Source organism: Xyrauchen texanus, chromosome 49 (genome assembly GCF_025860055.1).
Source record: "Xyrauchen texanus isolate HMW12.3.18 chromosome 49, RBS_HiC_50CHRs, whole genome shotgun sequence".
Taxonomy (NCBI): Eukaryota; Metazoa; Chordata; class Actinopteri; order Cypriniformes; family Catostomidae; genus Xyrauchen; species Xyrauchen texanus.
Genome location: NC_068324.1, coordinates 12,719,292 through 12,740,439, shown reverse-complemented (window position 1 = coordinate 12,740,439; position 21,148 = coordinate 12,719,292). Strand labels below are relative to the sequence as shown.

The window sequence follows — 21,148 nt, the reverse complement described above, 5'->3', positions numbered from 1 at the left end:
CACCTAAAGTTGCCCAGTGTGTTATGAAACAATCAAGCTTCCTGTTACTGAGTCCATTAACTTCCTCTGTCAACATTTTCAAATTGATCACCACACAGATTTAAAAATAGACATAACAGGAAGTCAGTCCACATCAGAAGCAGTGGTCACACAGATGTAGCAACATTTACGATAGACTCCAGGAAACAATTTCATACACGCACACCTTGTGCTCCAGGGTTAAAGGTCAGCCCAGGCTTGTTGAAGGAAGTAACATGGGTGAACAAGAACTGTGAACTGAAGTTACTTTTTTAATGGAACATGTATTTGTTTGTGTAAGTCTGAGCTGGTGACTTATTCCATTTGTATGTCACGCTAACAGTGTCTGGTTCAGCTGAGATAAACTTGTTGATGTCTTTCTTCTGAAGCTGTATTTGGAGAGTTAAGCCACACTTACAAAATGTAACAAAATATCAAACTAAGTGGCATTTATTTTTTTAATAATTTAACAATTACACACTTTCCAATACTTTACTGTCATACGTTCACTAAAAACTTGGTTAACGTTTGGTTACGTATGTAACCTCCGTTCCCCGAGGGAGGGAACGACACGTTGTGTCGGAGAAGCGACACTAGGGGTCTCTCTTGAGCGCCGATATTCACTTCTGATCTTATTGAAAAGGGCCAATGGGAGTTGGCAGTCAGTATTTGCATACCCCGCCCCCAGACATACGGGTATTTAAGCGGGGCAAATACGGGAGTTCATTCAGGATTTTTCTGAGGAGCCGGAAATGATCCGGCCACAACAGTGGCTCGGTTCAGCGACATGGCGGAGGAAAGACACAACGTGTTGTTCCCTCCCTCGGGGCACGGAGGTTACATACGTAACCAAACGTTCCCCTTCTGTCGCTCTCTCCACGTTGTGTCGGAGAAGCGACACTAGGGGACCCATTCCAATCTTGCCATGCGCTGAACCTTGTACGTGGACCGCCGATACAGAGGCGGGCAGGGATTTCATCCAGTGCCACGCATCGTCTGTACCTGGCTGCACGTACCCTTCCCCAATGCCCCATAAGAACATCGGAGTCCTTCTAGTTACCCTGGGAGGGGAACAAGGCGATGTTTGCCAACATGGGAACGGGCCAGCCTGGCTGGGCCTCTTTTCTCTCTATGTTTCTCGCATAGAGCAATCACGGCCGGGGCCCTAACACGCATATAGGGAAGGGGGTCTTACCCAGACCCTGCGGAGACCACACCTGCCCTTTTTCTTGGGGAGGAAAAGTGGTAGACACGTCACACGGCCGTCTTAGGGCTCCTGTGGAAAGTATGGTGCGGTGGTAGATCCAGCCTCGAAAGGGGGGAGTTGCTACAGCACGGCGACCGAGGCAGCTGTAACTGCCTAAGGGAGACACGGTGGTCCGCTCGTAAGGGGACAGAACCGTGGAATTACACACAGGGGGAGTCCGAACAGGAGGCCTTCTTATTTTACCTGTGGAGCCCCTATACCAGTACGGGGTGGCCATCAGGGTACCCGCAGTGGCTTGGGTCGGCGAGTTCTTCCACTGAACCGTCCCGAGGGGAGCCTCTGTTAGGGCGTACCAGAGCGGGCAGTGGGAGGTTTCCTGGGCGGCGAACAGGTGTACCTGGGCCTTGCCAAACCATTCCCAAATCAGCTGGACCAACTGGGGGTGAAGCCTCCACTCCCCGACGGGCAGGCGTTGTCGTGATAGCGCGTCCGCTACGACGTTGAGCTTGCCGGGGATGTGAGTGGCACGCAGCGACTTGAGTCGCTGCTGGCTCCATAGGAGGAGACGGCGGGCGAGTTGTGACATGTGGCGGGAGCGTACGCCGCCTTGGCGATTTATGTACGCCACCACCGTGGTGCTGTCCGATCTCACGAGGACATGTTTGTCCCGAACTAACAGGAGGAACTTCCTGAGAGCAAGAAGGACGGTCAGCAACTCCAGGCAATTGATGTGCCAACGCAGCGGGGCCCCTTTCCAACGGCCCGCTGCTGCGTGCCCGCTGCACACGGCACCCCACCCGGACCGGGAGGTGTCGGTTGTGACCAGGACGCGTCGGGACACCTGCTGCAGGGGCACTCCTGCCCGTAAAAAGCAGAGGTCTGTCCAGGGTCGGAGTGTTTTGAGGCAGGCGGGGGTGATCCTTACCCGATGCGTGCCGCGGTGCCATGCTTGTCTCGGGACTCGAGTCTGGAGCCAGTGCTGGAGTGGTCTCATATGCATCAACCCCAGCGGCGCGACCGCCATGGAGGACGCCATATGCCCCAGGAGCCTCTGGAAAAGTTTTAGAGGGACCACTGTGCCTGGCTTGAAGGAAGCGAGGCAGTCCAGCACCGACTGAGCACGCTCGCTCGTGAGGCGTGCTGTCATTGAGACTGAGTCTAACTCCAACCCGAGAAAAGAGATGCTCTGAACCGGAGTGAGCTTGCTCTTTTCCCAGTTGACCTGAAGCCCCAAGCGGCTGAGGTGCCGGAGCACCTGGTCTCTGTGTGTGCATAGTAACTCTCGAGAGTGTGCTAGGATGAGCCAGTCGTCGAGGTAGTTGAGAATGCGGATGCCGGCTACTCGTAGCGGGGCAAGGGCCGCCTCTGCGACTTTCGTGAAGACGCGAGGGGACAGAGACAGGCCGAAGGGGAGGACTTTGTACTGAAACGCCTGGCCGTCGAATGCGAACCGTAGGAAGGGTCGGTGTCATGGCAGAATTGAGACATGGAAGTACGCGTCCTTCGGGTCCACCGCTGCGAACCAATCTAGATGCTGAACGCCAGCCAGAATATTTCTCTGCGTAAGCATTTTGAACGGAAGTTTTAACAAGGCCCCATTGAAAACTCGCAAGTCCAGGATTGGTCGTAAGCCGCCGCCTTTCTTGGGTACAATGAAGTAAGGGCTGTAGAAACCTTTCCTCATTTCGGTTGGAGGGACGGGATCTACCGCGCCCTTGGCTAAGAGGGTCGCGATTTCCGTGCGCAGGGAACTGGCGTGCTCGCCGTGTACTGCGGAAAAGCGAACGCCCCTGAAGGGGGGGGGAGCCGGGCAAACTGAATTGCGTAACCGAGTCGAATGGTCCGGTGCAGCCAGTGTGATGCGTTGGGAAGCGAAAGCCACGCTTCCCAGCTCTGCGCTAGGGGCACCAAAGGGACGAGTATTTTGGGCGTACCCGGCGGGGCCTCGCAGCGGGCGGAACAGGTAATGCAGCGTCGGGCGGCTTCGTTGCGGCCTGAGGCTGAGGTGCTGAGAATAGTCTCAAAGCACTTACCTTGCTCGCAGCGCCCGGCAGGGCGGGTTCTTGACTGAGGAGGAGGTCTGATGTTGGCGTCCTCTGGACTCATCTGAACCGGCCGGCCGAGGGACAGTCGTGGGCAGGCGGAAGGCGGGATCGCCGCGTCCGCTGTACCGGGACTGTTGTGATCTGAAAGCACATTGCCGTGAAAACGGCATTTGCGAGCCAGGTGACCCAGAGGCAAAGGAAATAGCTCTTTTATTGAGATTGTGGGTACCACAGCCCCGTCAGGGGTGTGGCAAATGAAAAAACAAAGGATTCTCCTCCCGGCCCTCCACCGGGGCGGAGCGGTCTTACCACCTCCGGAGCTAACGTCTTCGGCTCTGGGTCGGCTGTCTCAGGAACGCTTGGGAGCCTTCCGGGTCCTGGAGGGGTTCAGTGAGACAGGGGCGTGCGCCGCCTGCGGAGTGCTCGACGCTGGGGCTGAGAGCTGGGCCCGGGTTGAGGCGGAGCAGGAGCTGGTTTCCTCGCAGGGGGACGCCCTCGGCGGGCAGACGGGGCAGGGCCCGTGAGCGGCAGGTCTGCGGCGGGGCATGATGTGTGAAATGGCCTCCGTCTGCTTCTTCACCGCTGGAGAACTGTTGGGCGAAGTCCTCGGCGGTGTCACCGAAAAGGCCAATCTGGGAGACAGGTGCGTCCAGGAAGCGGTTTTTGTCAGCCTCACGCATCTCGACCAGGTTGAGCCAAAGATGGCGTTCCTGGACCACTAGGGTGGCCATCGTCTGTCCGAGTGCCTGCGCTGTGGCCTTCGTCGCTCTCAGGGCGAGGTCGGTCGCTGAGCGCAGTTCCTGCAGCACATGAGGATCAGGTCCACCCCCGTGCATGTTTCTGAGAGCTTTGGCCTGTGGACTTGCAGGAGGGCCATCGCATGCAGGGCAGAGGCAGCGCGTCCAGCCGTAGTGTAGGCCTTCGCGTTAAGCGAGGATGTTGTCCTACAGGGCTTGGATGGGAGTACGGGCGACCCCGCCAGGAGGTAGGGCTACCGGGGCATAGATGGTGCGCAAATGCCCTATCAACCTGGGGAATCGCGTCGTACCCGTGGCGCTCTCGCCGTCGAGGGTGGAGAGAGTGGAGCGGGTGGCACCTAGACGAGCGGAGAGTGGGGCTCTCCACGTAGGCGTCAGCTCATCATGCACCTCCGGGAAGAAAGGGACCAGGGGGATGCGAGGCCGCGACGCGCGCTGCCCCCAGGAACCAATCATCCAACCGAGAAGGCTGTGGGGAGGATGGAGGGTTCCAGTCCAACCCCACGCTCAAGGCGGCCCGGGCAAGCATGTCGGACATCTGAGCGTCGGCCTCAGCCTGGGCCTGCTGGCCCGGCGGCAGTCCAGGGAGTCCTCGGCATCAGACACCGCACTCTCCGATGCAGCGGCGAGCTCATCTGCTTCGGACTCGGGAGGATAGACAACCGGGCCGTGAGGCGAGCCGCTATCGCCGCTGGCGTGGACGGAGACCAGCGAGCGTGTCGGGAACGGGAGGTTCGCGGGGGCTACCCGGCGAAACTGCACCCGCTGCCGCCCCAAATCGCCCCCAGTGCCAACTGCACCGTCCTTAATCCAGTGGGAAGAAGGAGCAATGCGGGGTGCAGCTGGGGTGGCTTGCTTTCTGTTGAAAGCGAGCCGCGACCGCAACGTGGTGATGGTCATGTTCTCGCGAGTGAGAACATGAACCATCCACAACGCCGCCTTGGTGTGATCGCGGCCCAAACACACGAGACAGCGCCTGTGGCTGTCTGAAGCAGAGAGCACTCTACCGCATCCAGGAACGACACAGGGGCGGAAAGGCATCTTGAAAAGACGGCGTCCTTAAAAGGACGTTCAACGCCGCTGTGTTTGCTCTTTTAGAGAAAATTACTCTTTTAGTAAAAACTCTTTTAATACACAGTGTGTGTGTGTACGTGTCTGCACTGTCGAGCGCTCAGGGGCAACAATGCACGCCGTGCACTGAGAAGGAGAAAGCCGCTGTTGTGCGCCGTCAAGATCCAACAGCATGCAGATCATCAGAGGAAAACAGGAACGTTTAAGTGGCGTGTAACTCGCAGCAAACTGCAGACAGACCATCGGCTCGAAGAAATTTTCTGAATGAACTCCCGTATTTGCCCCGCTTAAATACCCGTATGTCCGGGGGCGGGGTATGCAAATACTGACTGCCAACTCCCATTGGCCCTTTTCAATAAGATCAGAGGTGAATATTGGCGCTCAAGAGAGACCCCTAGTGTCGCTTCTCCGACACAACGTGGAGAGAGCGACAGAAGGGGAATCTTGGTTAATTGCTCAGAAATATTAAATGTTTTCCAAAAAAGGTTTAGTATTATTTGAAGATAGTTTGCAGATATCACATTTTATGATATTATGTTATTCTAATACAGTATTATCCGCTGTATACCAAGATGATCGTATTCAAATTTTATTTACATGGTACCATGGTAATAGCATGTTTTTTTTTTTTTTTTGGACAATGGTGCCACCGTGGTATTCTTAGCCTGGTCTCATGAAATTTAAGTGAAAATTGCTATGTTTTTGCAAAAACGAAATTACTTGCTTCATTACACATTTGGCTGCAGTTTTCAAGTGAAATGTCCAGCGGGGGGGCGCCAAAACCGAGTGAAATGATGTTGTAATCAGAAGAGGTTTTTAGGGTGAATTTTAGATGGAGGTTTTAATAAGTAAACGCACCTCCCTAACTAAACACTTTACCCTAAATTTCATCAATAGTGTTCGAAAAGATAAATGAGAGTTTAACCAAACAGGCATTCTTACCCTTAAACAACACCTTATCCTAACCAATAGTGTTTTAAAATGTATATTCGAAATAAAAAAGAAAACACACATTAACTGAATCAACCACGTCATTTTGTGTCACTTCTATGCCAGTTTCACTTTCGTGCATCTTTGGCTGGAGTAAGTAAGATAATGACAAGGGAATAGGTATATTTATGTAGATGGGTCTGTATTACCAGTGTTAAAATGTTTAGTTTTTAAAATCATTTGTTAAAGTAGAAGTGTTTTAATAAAACACTCGGGAGGGGAGTGATAGAGTAAAAAATATGTTTTTATAAAATCAAAATCAGCAATTGTACTCATGGTTTGTGTGACAATAATTAAACCACACAGTTGTTGTAGCGTCTGTAGTGTTCGTTTCAATAGGAAACAGCAGAGAAACATAAAAAGTCAGTTTGCAAAAATATATATAGAGAGAAACATTAATTCTATAAGACCCAGTTGCATATTCTGTGAAGTACCTTATAGTACCATGGTTAAAAAAACTAAATCATGATACATCATACTTTATTTTTTTTTCCTCCAAAGTGTTTGTGATCCTTTACAGTGTAAACCAGTAAAAGTAAAGGGTTAAGAAAGGGCTGTAAGATGTAAATGACTACATACTTTGTATATTTTAACATCAGTTTTTTACAACGCTGTCTGTTGGCTTTATGAGGGTCAGACTTTGTGATTTAAAGGAATGTTCTGGGTTCAATACTAGTTACATGAACAGCATTTGTACCATAATCTTGATTACCTCAAAAAATGTAGACTCATCCCTTGTTTATTTAAACAAAGCAAAAATTGTGGTTACAGTAAGACACTTACAATGGAACTGAATGGGGCCAGTCACTTACTAACCTTGTCTGTGTAAAGATATTTCCAATATTACAACTTTGTTGTCATGACAACAAAACCATGTAGTCTTGGTTGCCTATAACATTACACAGATAAGGTTGGTAAGCGATTATCACACTAAAATCATATTAACATGTGTAATGTTTACATCTAGTTGCTATACTTTTGAAACAATGTGTATTTATAAAGCACATTTAAAAACAAGTGCTGTACAATAAGAAAAAAAACATTACTATCATGATTCAATAGAATTTACAAAGTGTTAAAAGAACAAATAATAAAACAGGGTAAACATACATATTAAAACCATATTTACTGTTTACGGACTGGCCCCATTCACTTCTATTGTAAGTGTCTTACTGTAAACTTAACTGCTGCTTTGTTAAATAAATGCTGGACGAGTCTACCACAAAAATTTATTTAATCAACATTATGCCACAAATGCAGTTGAATGAGTTTAACTTGTATTGAACACAGAATATTCCTTTAATCTGCGATCAGCTCTCAGTTTGTGTTCGGATATGGTAATTCTAGTTTGGGGTCTGGATGTCACTTTGAATTTAGTGTTCAGATGAACCATGGTTCCTCAAGTCTCTCCTCACCCTTTCTATAACGGACTCTATTATGGAATTCCACACATTCTTAAGTGTAATTTTGGCTACAGTCTCGCCCTCTCTGCCACCCTTGCAGTCACAGCTGAACAGTTGTGCTCTTTCCAAAGACGTGGATAAGTATTAAACAGTCTACAATAAGTCATTATCCTCAGCCAGCTTTTAGTCGCCTGGATACACATAACAGCTCTGGGATGTCTGTAAAGGGTCATTATGATCATTAGATTAGTGTCCATCATAGGCCTGTGTCACTGCAGCTGCATTTGACTACCTAATTTGCCATCCAACTGACATTTTATTTGAAGCATCTAATAACAGTACACGTAATACATGGACAGTCGCCTTGAAGCAACTTTGGCCTCTAGTGTCTTACTCAAGGCCACACTATTCCTTGCAGGGTTTGAACCTACAACTTTTTGCTTACCAACCCTTAAACTATAAAGCACCATCACCAATGAAGCTTTAAGTCGAAACATGAGTATGTGAGAATTGGTCTTTTTACCTCCTGCGAATTCTGAGGTGGCTGTCCCTTACATAAAAATACTGTTGCAGTATCATGGAACAGTGATGGTATGACATGGTAAAAACATGGTTAGAGTTGCTAACCACCACTTATAATATGGAATCATCCACTATTTAAGGGAACAAAATTGCGTTCTGTATGACATCCATACGAGACATCTTTTGTCCCATATTTTAGTATCTCACAGCCAAAATGCTAAGAATATTACACAAAACGGGCTAAATGGAATGGAAACAAACACCTTTCGCATGAGTTGTGTGATATCAACTGTTCCATGGACTGCACACTTGACAAGATCAATGACAATCAGCGCATGTTATCTGTCTTTTTTTTCAGTCAGAAGCAGGAGAATTTTGTCAAACATATAGCATGCGAGCACATGATCATATTTTCTCACCATCGTGATCCCAAAACACCAGTAAACGCACCTATTCATGACATGAGATTACATTACATTGCATATGACAGTGCTTTCTGGAAGAGAGACTCTATTGAGGTTGAGGAAAACGGCAACACATTTAGTGCAAAAGTAGGATACAATGGGTCTAAAGGCTTCTTCAATTTTATTTTCTTCCAAAACACTAAATGGCATAACAAAAACTACCACCTACACTATGAACTGCAAAACTTTCCTCTTCCATGAGATAATTGTGTAATGTCTAAAGGTTGATTTTGAGGTAATTTGATCTAATGTTTAATCTTTATTAAAATGTTGTACATGTAGCTAATGAATATCCTGAAAATTATCACATTTATTTAGAAACAAAATACTTATTTGTAATTTTCAGTTTTGTTCATGGTTATTATATCAAATCATTTTCAATAACCGTACAATAAGTGAAAGTATTGTATTTGGGGTAAAAATTCCCCCCTGTTGCAGGGGCTAAAGGCCCCTATAAAACACACTGTTGTTCTTGAGTGGGCCAGATGCCTTATGAATTTTTTTTAAAGTGGACTCACATTGATCCTATCACAATGGAGATTAAATTGTTTATAGAATACTTGAGATGTAATGAAATGTCAAATTAACAATAAATGATGCACCCTTTTCAAGTGGTTGTTTTGAATAAGAATTATCTTAATTTGTTACTAAAAAGCATCTTGCTGTCTCAAAGTATTTGCCTGAGTTGAAAAATGATGCCCTATAACTATTGTCCTCTTATGTTCAATATAGCCCCCCTGGGGGCCTTTTAGCCTAAGTGAGGGGAGCCTTTTCCCCCAAGTGAGGGGAGCCTTTTCCCCCAAGTGAGGGAGCCTTTTCCCCCAAGTGAGGGAGCCTTTTCCCCCAAGTGAGGGGAGCCTTTTCCCCCAAGTGTGAATGAGCCTTTTACCCCAAGTGAGGGTAGCCTTTTACCCCAAGTGAGGGTAGCCTTTTACCCCAAGTGTGAATGAGCCTTTTACCCCAAGTGAGGGGAGCCTTTTAATGTGGTATTAGGCACCACTCTCATAAAAAAATAAACTAACTTAAACAACTTGCATAAGATTGCTGAAAGGTCATATCCCCTATTTGTTTATTATTGTTTTATATATAGTAACAGTAACCTTACAAACTATGGTATTTTGCCGGAAACTGTGATTATATTATTTTGTCAGGGCACTGTTATGAGTGCGTCCAGGAATTACTGAAGTGTTCATTGGCGTCTGGTCATGCAAATGTGTTGTTATTTTGAGCGCGCAATATAACGCCTTTAGGTCGCCCATGCGCGCGCACACAAACACGCAACAGTTCCTGGAACAGTTGATGAAGAGGAAGTGGCAAAGAGGAAACCAGCGCTGGTTCCAGATCATTTAAACCGTTCAATCAATGCCGTTTCATTCAGCAAAATTATCTCGTCGTCTGGTCTCACGATTACAGCGCCGGGCAGATGAAGTCACAAAACATTGTATTTCAACACTGTGAAATGATAAGAATGTATTCCGCCTGTGTGGACTTGTGTTCGTTTGAAGAAGGCAGGCATGCATAAGGTGGACTATAAAATGTAATATAATACAGCGCCCTCTGCTGTTGATTGCCGTTTACAGAGTTGGATATGGAAGAAATATGTGTATAAATGATACAAATCTGAAGAAAGGTGATTCTTGTGTCATGACTTATTAATACAATGTCTTGTGTCATGACTTATTAATACAATACTTTTCAGGTCAATACAGTGGTTTTCTTTAAAGGACATTGGAGTACCATGTACTTTGTATTGATAGAGAAACAAAAATAAATGCATCATCATTTGATAATCTGCCAGTGCATTGGTATTGACATGTGATACCATTACTGTGCCATGGTACAGCTACAGTAAATATTTCTAAATAAGTGTAATTATGTTTGTGCTTTTTCTGTGTTTTAACAGCACTACACTAACGATGCAGATGGACTCTGTACCAGACTCATCAAACCTAAACTTATGGAGGGGACTGTGGCAGCCCAGGATGAATTCTCAAGAAGTAAGGCCTTTTTTTTTTATTTTATTTTTTTATCTCAACCCCTGGTCCATTCAGATTTGCATTTGATTTATTTTCCCATTCAGCAAGACAGAGACATTGATGATACTCAAATGTACGTTCTACATTTATTCTGGTTTAAATTGCTGAAAGTCCTCAGCGTTTGTTTTGTGAAAGATATTTTTAATAGCATTTTTACAGTTTTATTAAATCTTCCTTCCGCACAGGTGGCTGGGCCCTGAGTAGAAAAGAACTGAAGCTTCACCAGACTATTGGAAAGGGAGAGTTTGGAGGTGAGAATGTGTTGTCCAGACGAAAGAAAATGATGGGATGGATTGTGGTTCAAACTAGAATACACATCTATAATGTGTATATCTTGGCATCCTAGCATCTGCAAATACGGTGTTGTGTTTTGGTTTTTAGATGTGATGGTCGGAGATTACAGAGACAGAAAAGTAGCAGTGAAGTGTATCAAACATGACGCCACAGCACAGGCCTTTGTTGCAGAGGCTTCTGTAATGACGTATGTCCTCTCAACTCTCTCTCTTTTTTTTTTTTTTATAAGTGTGTGTAGCAACTCATAATGTCATAACTAGATGTAATGTAATAAATTAAATCTAATAAATGTTCATTATTTAATAATTTTCTCAAAACGTATTATTACGTTTAAGTAAGAGCACATAATGTACGTTTTGTTTTTTGCTAAATGCATTGCATTATGAACTCACCTAAAACATGTTCATTAAAAATGTCATATTGTAATAATTTTAAAACAAATCAATAGTATCCTTTTTTAAGGCATGAAATAATTTGTATTCCTTTACAACTGTACATATAAATCGAGTCTTAAACTACCTATAAAATATACTGGATCAAAATATTCTTTCATTATTTTTATTACCATACATTACTACTAATATATATTATACTGTGATTTGAATTTCTGTAAAACTCAAAATGATGGTCACAATCACAAAAATGTAGCCTTATAAGCATACATTTCTCTTAATGTAGTAACCTATTAAATGTAGGCAAAAAATAAATAAATACAAAATGTAATGTTTTGTGCCTATAACATTAAGTTGAGAAATTATAGTTTTATAAACATTATTTCTATTATACATTGTGTGTTATTACATTACAGGTGAAACTCGAAAAATTAGAATATCGTGCAAAAGTTCATTCATTTCAGTAATTCAACTTAAAAGGTGAAACTAATATATTATATAGACTCATTACAAGCAAAGTAAGATATTTCAAGCCTTTATTTGATATAATTTTGATGATTATGGCTTACAGCTTATGAAAACCCCAAATTCAGAATCTCAGAAAATTAGAATATTGTGAAAAGGTTCAGTATTGTAGGCTCAAAGTGTCACACTCTAATCAGCTAAACGCCTGCAAAGGGTTCCTGAGCCTTTAAATGGTCTCTCAGTCTGATTCAGTTGAATTCACAATCATGGGGAAGACTGCTGACCTGACAGTTGTGCAGAAAACTATCATTGACACCCTCCACAAGGAGGGAAAGCCTCAAAAGGTAATTGCAAAAGAAGTTGGATGTTCTCAAAGTGCTGTATCAAAGCACATTAATAGAAAGTTAAGTGGAAGGGAAAAGTGTGGAAGGAAAAAGGTGCACAAGCAGCAGGGATGACCGTAGCCTGGAGAGGATTGTCAAGAAAAGGCCATTCAAATGTGTGGGGGAGCTTCACAAGGAGTGGACTGAGGCTGGAGTTACTGCATCAAGAGCCACCACACACAGACGGGTCCTGGACATGGGCTTCAAATGTCAAACGTCTTACCTGGGCTAAAGAAAAAAAGAACTGGTCTGTTGCTCAGTGGTCCAAAGTCCTCTTTTCTGATGAGAGCAAATTTTGCATCTCATTTGGAAACCAAGGTCCCAGAGTCTGGAGGAAGAATGGAGCGGCACACAATCCAAGATGCTTGAAGTCCAGTGTGAAGTTTCCACAGTCTGTGTTGGTTTGGGGAGCCATGTCATCGGCTGGTGTTGGGCCACTGTGCTTTATTAAGTCCAGAGTAAACGCAGCCGTCTACCGGGACATTTTAGAGCACTTCATGCTTCCTTCAGCAGACAAGCTTTATGGAGATGCTGACTTCATTTTCCAGCAGGACTTGGCACCTGCCCACACTGCCAAAAGTACCAAAACCTGGTTCAATGACCATGGTATTACTTTGCTTGATTGGCCAGCAAACTCGCCTGACCTGAACCCCATAGAGAATCTATGGGGCATTGCCAAGAGAAAGATGAGAGACATGAGACCAAACAATGCAGATGAGCTGAAGGCCGCTATTGAAGCATCTTGGTCTTCCATAACACCTCAGCAGTGCCACAGGCTGATAGCATCCATGCCACGCCGCATTGAGGCAGTAATTAATGCAAAGGGGCCCAAACCAAGTACTGAGTACATATGCATGATTATACTTTTCAGAGGGCCGACATTTCTGTATTTAAAATCCTTTTTTTTATTGATTTCATGTAATATTCTAATTTTCTGAGATTCTGAATTTGGGGTTTTCATAAGCTGTAAGCCATAATCATCAAAATTTTATCAAATAAAGGCTTGAAATATCTTACTTTGCTTGTAATGAGTCTATATAATATATTAGTTTCACCTTTTAAGTTGAATTACTGAAATTAATGAACTTTTGCACGATATTCTAATTTTTCGAGTTTCACCTGTATGTACTGTGACTGAGTCATTACAGTGAGTTCATAATGTAATACATTTCCCATAAAATAACTAATTACATTATACAAAAAAACGTTATTACAGAATGTGCTCAGAATTTATTACATTGAGAATTTTTACATTATGAACATTTATTACATTTTTCATAATACAGTATGTGAAGTTGTTAAAATATGCTTTTATGCATCATGAGTTGGTACAGTGTGTAAATCAATCACATTATTCCCACTGTCGAACACAATCTCCTTATCAGTGTAACTTGCATAAAATATGAGGAAAAAACATTTGGATGTTTCTGTCTTAATATAATATTCAGATTTTCTGTTTTCGCATACAGGCAATTACGGCATAATAACTTGGTACAGATGTTGGGGGTGATCGTTGAGGAGAAGGGCAGTCTCTATATCGTCACTGAGTATATGGCCAAGGTCAGTGCCAAAACCTGTCATGTCAATACATTTGAAATATATATACATTTTTATTTATAAATATATAAATATAACATATAAATCAGTAAATATATGTCTTTTGATGTTTTATCTTTATATGTATTTTTTTCCTCTGCTTCCAGGGTAGTCTAGTGGACTATCTGCGCTCAAGAGGACGTACTGTTATTGGTGGAGATCGACTCATCAATTTCTCAATGCAAGTGTTTCTTTGTCTCAGTTGTTATCCCCTCATGGAGAACTTTGGAACTAAAAGGCATCTAATTCCAAAAGCTAAACTTTTATTTTTTTAAATGTCTTTTAACATATCTTTCTTTAATTATTGTTGATTTTCAGGGATGTCTGCAAGGCGATGGAATATCTTGAAGACAATAACTTTGTGCACAGAGATCTGGCAGCTCGTAATGTTCTAGTGTCAGAAGACAATATGGCGAAAGTCAGTGACTTTGGCCTCACCAAGGAGGCATCATCTACTCAAGACACAGCCAAACTCCCGGTTAAGTGGACTTCACCTGAGGCTTTAAGAGAGAAGGTCGGTTTTCTGTGTTTTAATTCTGTGTTTAAATAGAGACATGCAATGGGATCCATTTAAAAATGTTCCTATCTTTTCTTTCCTACCTGACTGATAAACAGAAGTTTTCCACTAAGTCAGACGTATGGAGCTATGGCATATTACTGTGGGAGATCTATTCCTTTGGTCGGGTACCATATCCAAGAATTGTAAGTGACTTAAAAATTAAAACATGTTTTTTTTTTCTTCCAAAAAGTGTATTATATTTTGTTGATAATTACATAATTTTATGATTATAATAATACATGTATAATTGTATTTAATATATAATATTTATATTGTTGTTTTATTTCATGTGTTTTTATAATGAATTTATATTCTAATTAAAATATTTATTTATATTATAATGTTAATTACATATGTTTTTAAATAATCGTAATCAGAATAATGTTAAATAATTATAATAAATAATTTTATATTAATATAAATATATTAATATTATAAAATGTGTGTGTGTGTGTGTGTGTGTATGTGTATGTGTGTATATATATACAGTGAGGAAAATAAGTATTTGAACACCCTGCTATTTTGCAAGTTCTCCCACTTCGAAATCATGGAGGGGTCTGAAATTGTCATCGTAGGTGCATGTCCACTGTGAGAGACATAATCTAAAAAAAAAATCCAGAAATCACAATGTATGATTTTTTAACTATTTATTTGTATGATACAGCTGCAAATAAGTATTTGAACACCTGAGAAAATCAATGTTAATATTTGGTACAGTAGCCTTTGTTTGCAATTACAGAGGTCAAACGTCTCCTGTAGTTTTTCACCAGGTTTGCACACACTGCAGGAGGGATTTTGGCCCACTCCTCCACACAGATCTTCTCTAGGTCAGTCAGGTTTCTGGGCTGTCGCTGAAAAACACGGAGTTTGAGCTCCCTCCAAAGATTCTCTATTGGGTTTAGGTCTGGAGACTGGCTAGGCCGCCAGAACCTTGATATGCTTCTTACAGAGCCACTCCTTGGTTATCCTGGCTGTGTGCTTCGGGTCATTGTCATGTTGGAAGACCCAGCCTCGACCCATCTTCAATGCTCTAACTGAGGGAAGGAGGTTGTTCCCCAAAATCTCGCAATACATGGCCCCGGTCATCCTCTCCTTAATACAGTGCAGTCAGCCCTCTCCCATGTGCAGAAAAACACCCCCAAAGCATGATGCTACCACCCCCATGCTTCACAGTAGGGATGGTGTTCTTGGGATGGTACTCATCATTCTTCTTCCTCCAAACACGGTTAGTGGAATTATGCCCAAAAAGTTCTATTTTGGTCTCATCTGACCACATGACTTTCTCCCATGACTCCTCTGGATCATCCAAATGGTCATTGGCAAACTTAAGACAGGCCTTGACATGTGCTGGTTTAAGCAGGGGAACCTTCCGTGCCATGCATGATTTCAAACCATGGCGTCTTAGTGTATTACCAACAGTAACCTTGGAAGCGGTGGTCCCAGCTCTTTTCAGGTCATTGACCAGCTCCTCCCCTGTAGTTCTGGGCTGATTTCTCACCTTTCTTAGGATCATTGAGACCACACGAGGTGAGATCTTGCATGGAGCCCCAGTCCGAGGGAGATTGACAGTCATGTTTAGCTTCTTCCATGTTCTAATGATTGCTCCAACAGTGGACCTTTTTTCACCAAGCTGCTTGGCAATTTCCCCGTAGCCCTTTCCAGCCTTGTGGAGGTGTACAATTTTGTCTCTAGTGTCTTTGGACAGCTCTTTGGTCTTTGTCATGTTAGTAGTTGGATTCTTACTGATTGTATGGGGTGGACAGGTGTCTTTATGCACCTAACGACCTCAAATAGGTGCATCTAATTTAGGATAATAAATGGAGTGGAGGTGGACATTTTAAAGGCAGAATAACAGGTCTTTGAGGGTCAGAATTCTAGCTGATAGACAGGTGTTCAAATACTTATTTGCAGCTGTATCATACAAATAAATAGTTAAAAAATCATACATTGTGATTTCTGGATTTTTTTTTAGATTATGTCTCTCACAGTGGACATGCACCTACGATGACAATTTTAGACCCCTTCATGTTTTCTAAGTGGGAGAACTTGCAAAATAGCAGGGTGTTCAAATACTTATTTTCCTCACTGTATGTATGTATATATATATATATATATATATATATATATATATATATATATATATATATATATATATATATATATATATATAAATAAATAAATAAATAAATGCATATAATTATAATAGAATATTAATAATAATATAAGTACTATTTTTATAATTATATAAAATATTATATAATTTTTATCTATTATTTCTTTATAATTGGCGTAAAGTGTAATTTCCTATTTGTTTTATTTGTAATCAGAATTCTAATTAGTTAACGAAAAATTATTGTGATTACATTTTTTTTATTGATTCATACAGTAAACAAAGCATAACATATATATACATAGAATCAACATTTAACCCTCCCAATCCCCAACCCCACCCTGACCCTCAACAAACATTCCTGTGGTCACAAAATGAGTATATACAATCACCAAAAATATATATATATTTATATAATAATCACACTCATTTACTGTATGCCTATACCTCTCTCTGCAATTCCCCTCCCCAAGAGCCCTCCAAAAACTCAAAATAGTTGCCCCATTTCCCAGCAAACAAACCCAGAGTATCTGCCGCTTTAGGGGGGTGTACGCTACTCCCAAAAACAAGACAGTGCAGATGGTGCAGCTGTAAATACCAAAAAAATATGAGATTTTGAAAAATAGCCAAATTTTAAAAAGATCTCAACACTCCACTCTCAAATAGGTCACAAGTGTATAAACCTCCCTCACAATCCACTCTGATCAGCAGAAAGGGGACTTGTTAATACATAATTTTGGGTTCAGCCATATGCTCGAGGCAATATTTAAATAAATGTCAGAATTTAACAATCCACGTGCAAATTCGAGATAACGGGGTGTTACTGAACTTCTCTGATTAGTTTGATAGAAAAGCTTTGCTATTGCGAAATAGGGGCAAGAACTTCCAGGTGGAAGAGAGAAATGAGCCTAATATCTGAGACCAAATGCCTAATAATGAAGCAAAATCTTGGGTAGGCCTAGCCCACATTTGTCAATTGGCCTAAGTAACTTACTGAAATGTAATCTGGGACATTTACCATTCCAAATAAAGGACTTTGCTACACTATCATATTGCTTGAAATAAGAGAGGGGGACATCTACAGGGAGAGAATGTAATAGATAGTTAAATTTTGGAATACAATTCATTTTAATAACATTTACCTTCCCAATCATACATAGATAAATGTAATGAAGCCCACCTGCCCACATCACTCGAAAAATGTATAATAATTAATATATTATGAGTATGTTAATATATATGAATATACTAATTATTCATCTATAATAATCAGTTAATTAATAGAATATTATTAATAATAGATTTTTAGTTTTATATTAATAATATTGTAGTTTAGCAAATATATTAGGATTTGGATCTTTATTTATAATTGAAATATTAATTATACATTTCTATTTGTTTTAAATAAATTGTATTAGAATTATGTTAATAATTTATAAACTCAGCTTCTCACTTTCAACTGTTGTAAATATTTGTATGAATATAAATAGATTCAACAACTAAGACATAAACTGAACAAGTTTAACAGACGTGTGACATACAGAAATGGAATAATGTGTCAAGAAAGTAACAGTCAGTATCTGTTGTGGCCACCAGCTGCATTAAGTACTGCAGTGAATCTCCTCCTCATGGACTGCACCAGATTTGCCATTTCTTGCTGTGAGATGTTACCCCACACTTCCACCAAGGCACTTGCAAGTTCCCAGACATTTCTGGGGGGAATGGCCCTCACCCTCCGATCCAACAGGTCCCAGACGTGCTCAATGGGATTGAGATCCGGGCTCTTCACTGGCCATGGCAGGACACTGACTTTCTTGTCTTGCAGGAAATCACGCACAGAACGAGCGGTATGGCTGGTGGCATTGTCATGCTGGAGGGTCATGTCAGGGATGGTACCACATGAGGGAGGAGGATGTCTTCCCTGTAATGCACAGCATTGAGATTGCCTGTAATGACAACGAGCTCAGTCTGATGATGCTGTGACACCCCGCCCCAGGCCATGACAGACCCTCCACCTCCAAATCGATCCCGCTCCAGAGTACAGGCGTAACGCTCATTCCTTCGACAATAATCATGAGTCCATCCATCACCCCTGGTGAGACAAAACCGCTACTCCTCAGTGAAGAGCACTTTTTGCCAGTCCTGTCTGGTCCAGCGAAGGTGGGGTTGTTGCCGGTGATGTCTAGTAAGGACCTAACTTACAACAGTCCTACAAGCCCTCAGTCCAGCCTCTCTCAGCCTATTCCGGACAGTCTGAGCACTGATGGAGGGATTGTGCGTTCCTGGTGTAACTCGGGCAGTTGTTGTTCCCATCCACAGGTGTGATATTCGGAAATACTGATACTGCGCAGGTGTTACATGTGGTCTGCCACTACGAGGACGATCAGCTGTCCTTCCTGACTCCCTGTAGCACTGTCTTAGACGTCTCACAGTATGGACATTGCAATTTATTGCCCTGGCCACATCTGCAGTCCTCATGCCTCCATGCAGCATGCCTAAGGCACATTCACGCAGATTAGCAGAGACCCTGGCATCTTTCTTTGGTGTTTTTCCGAGTCAGTAGAAAGGTCTCTTTAGTGTCCTAAGTTTTTATAACTGTGACATTAATTGTCTACCATCTGTAAGCTGTTAGTGTCTTAGCGACCATTCCACAGGTGCATGTTCATTAATTATTTATGGTTTATTGAACAAGCAAGGAAAACATTGTTTAAACCTTTACAATAAAGATCTGTAAAGGTATTTGGATTTTTACAAAATTATCTTTTAAATTACAGTGTCTTGAAAAAGGGATGTTTTAATTTTTTGCTGAGTTAATATAAATGAAATTAATATATAAATATGTTTTTTATTTTGTGATGTTATTTGTAATATTCAGCGCATATATTAGCATTTATGTCTGATGTATATATTCATGAAAGATTCATGCACACCACAATGCCAACACAAATTTTAGCAGTAGAGGGCACTGTTGACCACAAATTTTTTTCCAATGTAATGCGTCTCTCATTCTTTCCTCTCTTTCTTATCTTACAGCCTCTGAAGGAAGTGGTCCCACGTGTAGAGCAGGGTTATAAGATGGATGCCCCAGATGGCTGCCCAGCCGTGGTGTATGACATAATGAAGCAGTGCTGGACTCTGGACCCAGTGGTGCGACCCAGCTTCAGAGAGCTGAGAGAGAAACTGCAACAAATCATAACCAATTAGCTCTACCGATAGAAGACGGAGGGAGGCTCAAACTTAAAGAAGAACACACTTGCCTCCACAGGACCATTCTCATGCAATCTGACCAAAATTGACTCTTAAAGCCGTGGACTTGAAAAACATGAGCATACATTTATTTTGCATTGCATTCTTTATTTCTGTTTTGCCTTATGTTTCCATGCCTTGATTTTCTTAATTGTTTTTGGGGAGGCTGGCCTTCTCTACAACATCACAACATCACAGATCTTCAGCCTCCTCTGATATCTCCTCATACACTTTCTGATTGTGGACTGCTGATTGGTTTATACTGCCTTCTTTATTTACCCGCCCAAGCAAACGACAATTTGCTTTAATGGTAAAAAAAAAATATGTCCCGACAAGACATTCAAATTACACCGCTGGTTTGGCTGTGAAATCTTATAACCAAAAAAGAATAATTGGCACTTATGGTAAGGTCCAAGACCTGTTTTGGGTCATCCCAAACCTATGGTATGTTTGTAGTTACAGTAGCCAGTGGCAGCACAGGATGAGGGTAGAGGGGTGACCTTATTGGTCTCCAGTAAGTTATGTTTAAGGGATCAAATGTTAATATCTTAATGATTTGAAGTTCCACCAGAAGTGTAATTTGTGTGAAGACTCAACCCAACCCACCTTTGCAAGTTTCTTTGGACACAATGTTATTATTTGTGTCCAGGCAAATATGTTTAGCAAAAGTTAAGGTTTAACTAAATGGAGTTATCAGAATAGAGTTTTTTTTTTCAGTGTTACAGTGCCTTTACGCCACAGGATTTGTTTTGCGCCAAAGCTTGTTATAAATTTCTTAATACATAGTTTAAAAAGCTCTTGTAATTCCTGCTATCTTCCTTTTTTCTTCCCAAATAGATTTGTCTGACACTCGGACATGACGCGAGATACTGTAGAGATGAGCGTTAAAGCAATCTCTTCCTTGTGAATGTGTTTTTGTCCTAGCCTGCCATGACTGCAACAAGCAATATGACATTTTGTTGGTTGGATGATTTCTATTTCGGTGATGTTGCACTGGCTATCTCCAACACACTTGAGTCTCATTGGTCCAAAATCCGTCTACACATCACTGTATATTAAACATCAAAAATGTTCAGACTGGCTTTGAATGTGTCAAGTCATACAGCATTTTACTTTAAGTGTGGACAAACAAATTAATTGCATTGTGCTTGGTTAGGACACGGTGTGATCCTCAAAACTGGAAAGGATGAATATAAATATTCTAGGCCATAAGTTGCCTTTAAACAGCAAGAGCCGATGGCTTAGGTAGAAGTGAGAAACCATAGGTCTAAAATGACAAAAAGCTGGTAAGAAAACTATACAGGCCAAAAAAACAGATTTGAGAAATATTTGTTATACATCACAGACCTATTTTTTGCGGAGGAATGTGCATGCTGTTACTAGCCTTGATTTGACTTGCAGTGCCTTTCATTTCTTTTCTTTGCTGCCATATTTCCGATAAAATCATTCCACCTGAAAAGTTTGATGAAAACAAAAGATAAACAACAAAAAAATAAAAAGGCTGGGGAAAAGTCATTCTTTGAATGTTTGGTTATGTGTCCTTAAATGTGATCACGCTGTCTTTCACTTGAATTGTGCCCTAGAAATCA

The 21,148-nt window shown here is 42.1% G+C and overlaps 1 protein-coding gene across 1 annotated transcript in view; it reads left to right on the top strand.

Annotated features, from left to right (window-relative positions):
* Positions 1-21,087, top strand: part of csk (C-terminal Src kinase) — a 52,374-nt gene extending 31,287 nt beyond the window's left edge. Inside the window, exons 6-13 of the mRNA XM_052123378.1 lie at positions 10,382-10,475; positions 10,700-10,765; positions 10,896-10,995; positions 13,518-13,608; positions 13,752-13,825; positions 13,963-14,158; positions 14,260-14,346; positions 19,347-21,087. Coding sequence (XP_051979338.1) covers positions 10,382-10,475; positions 10,700-10,765; positions 10,896-10,995; positions 13,518-13,608; positions 13,752-13,825; positions 13,963-14,158; positions 14,260-14,346; positions 19,347-19,517 — 879 coding nt within the window. The 3' untranslated portion in view covers positions 19,518-21,087. The remainder of the gene's footprint in view (positions 1-10,381; positions 10,476-10,699; positions 10,766-10,895; positions 10,996-13,517; positions 13,609-13,751; positions 13,826-13,962; positions 14,159-14,259; positions 14,347-19,346) is intronic.
* Positions 21,088-21,148: the final 61 nt, after the last annotated feature.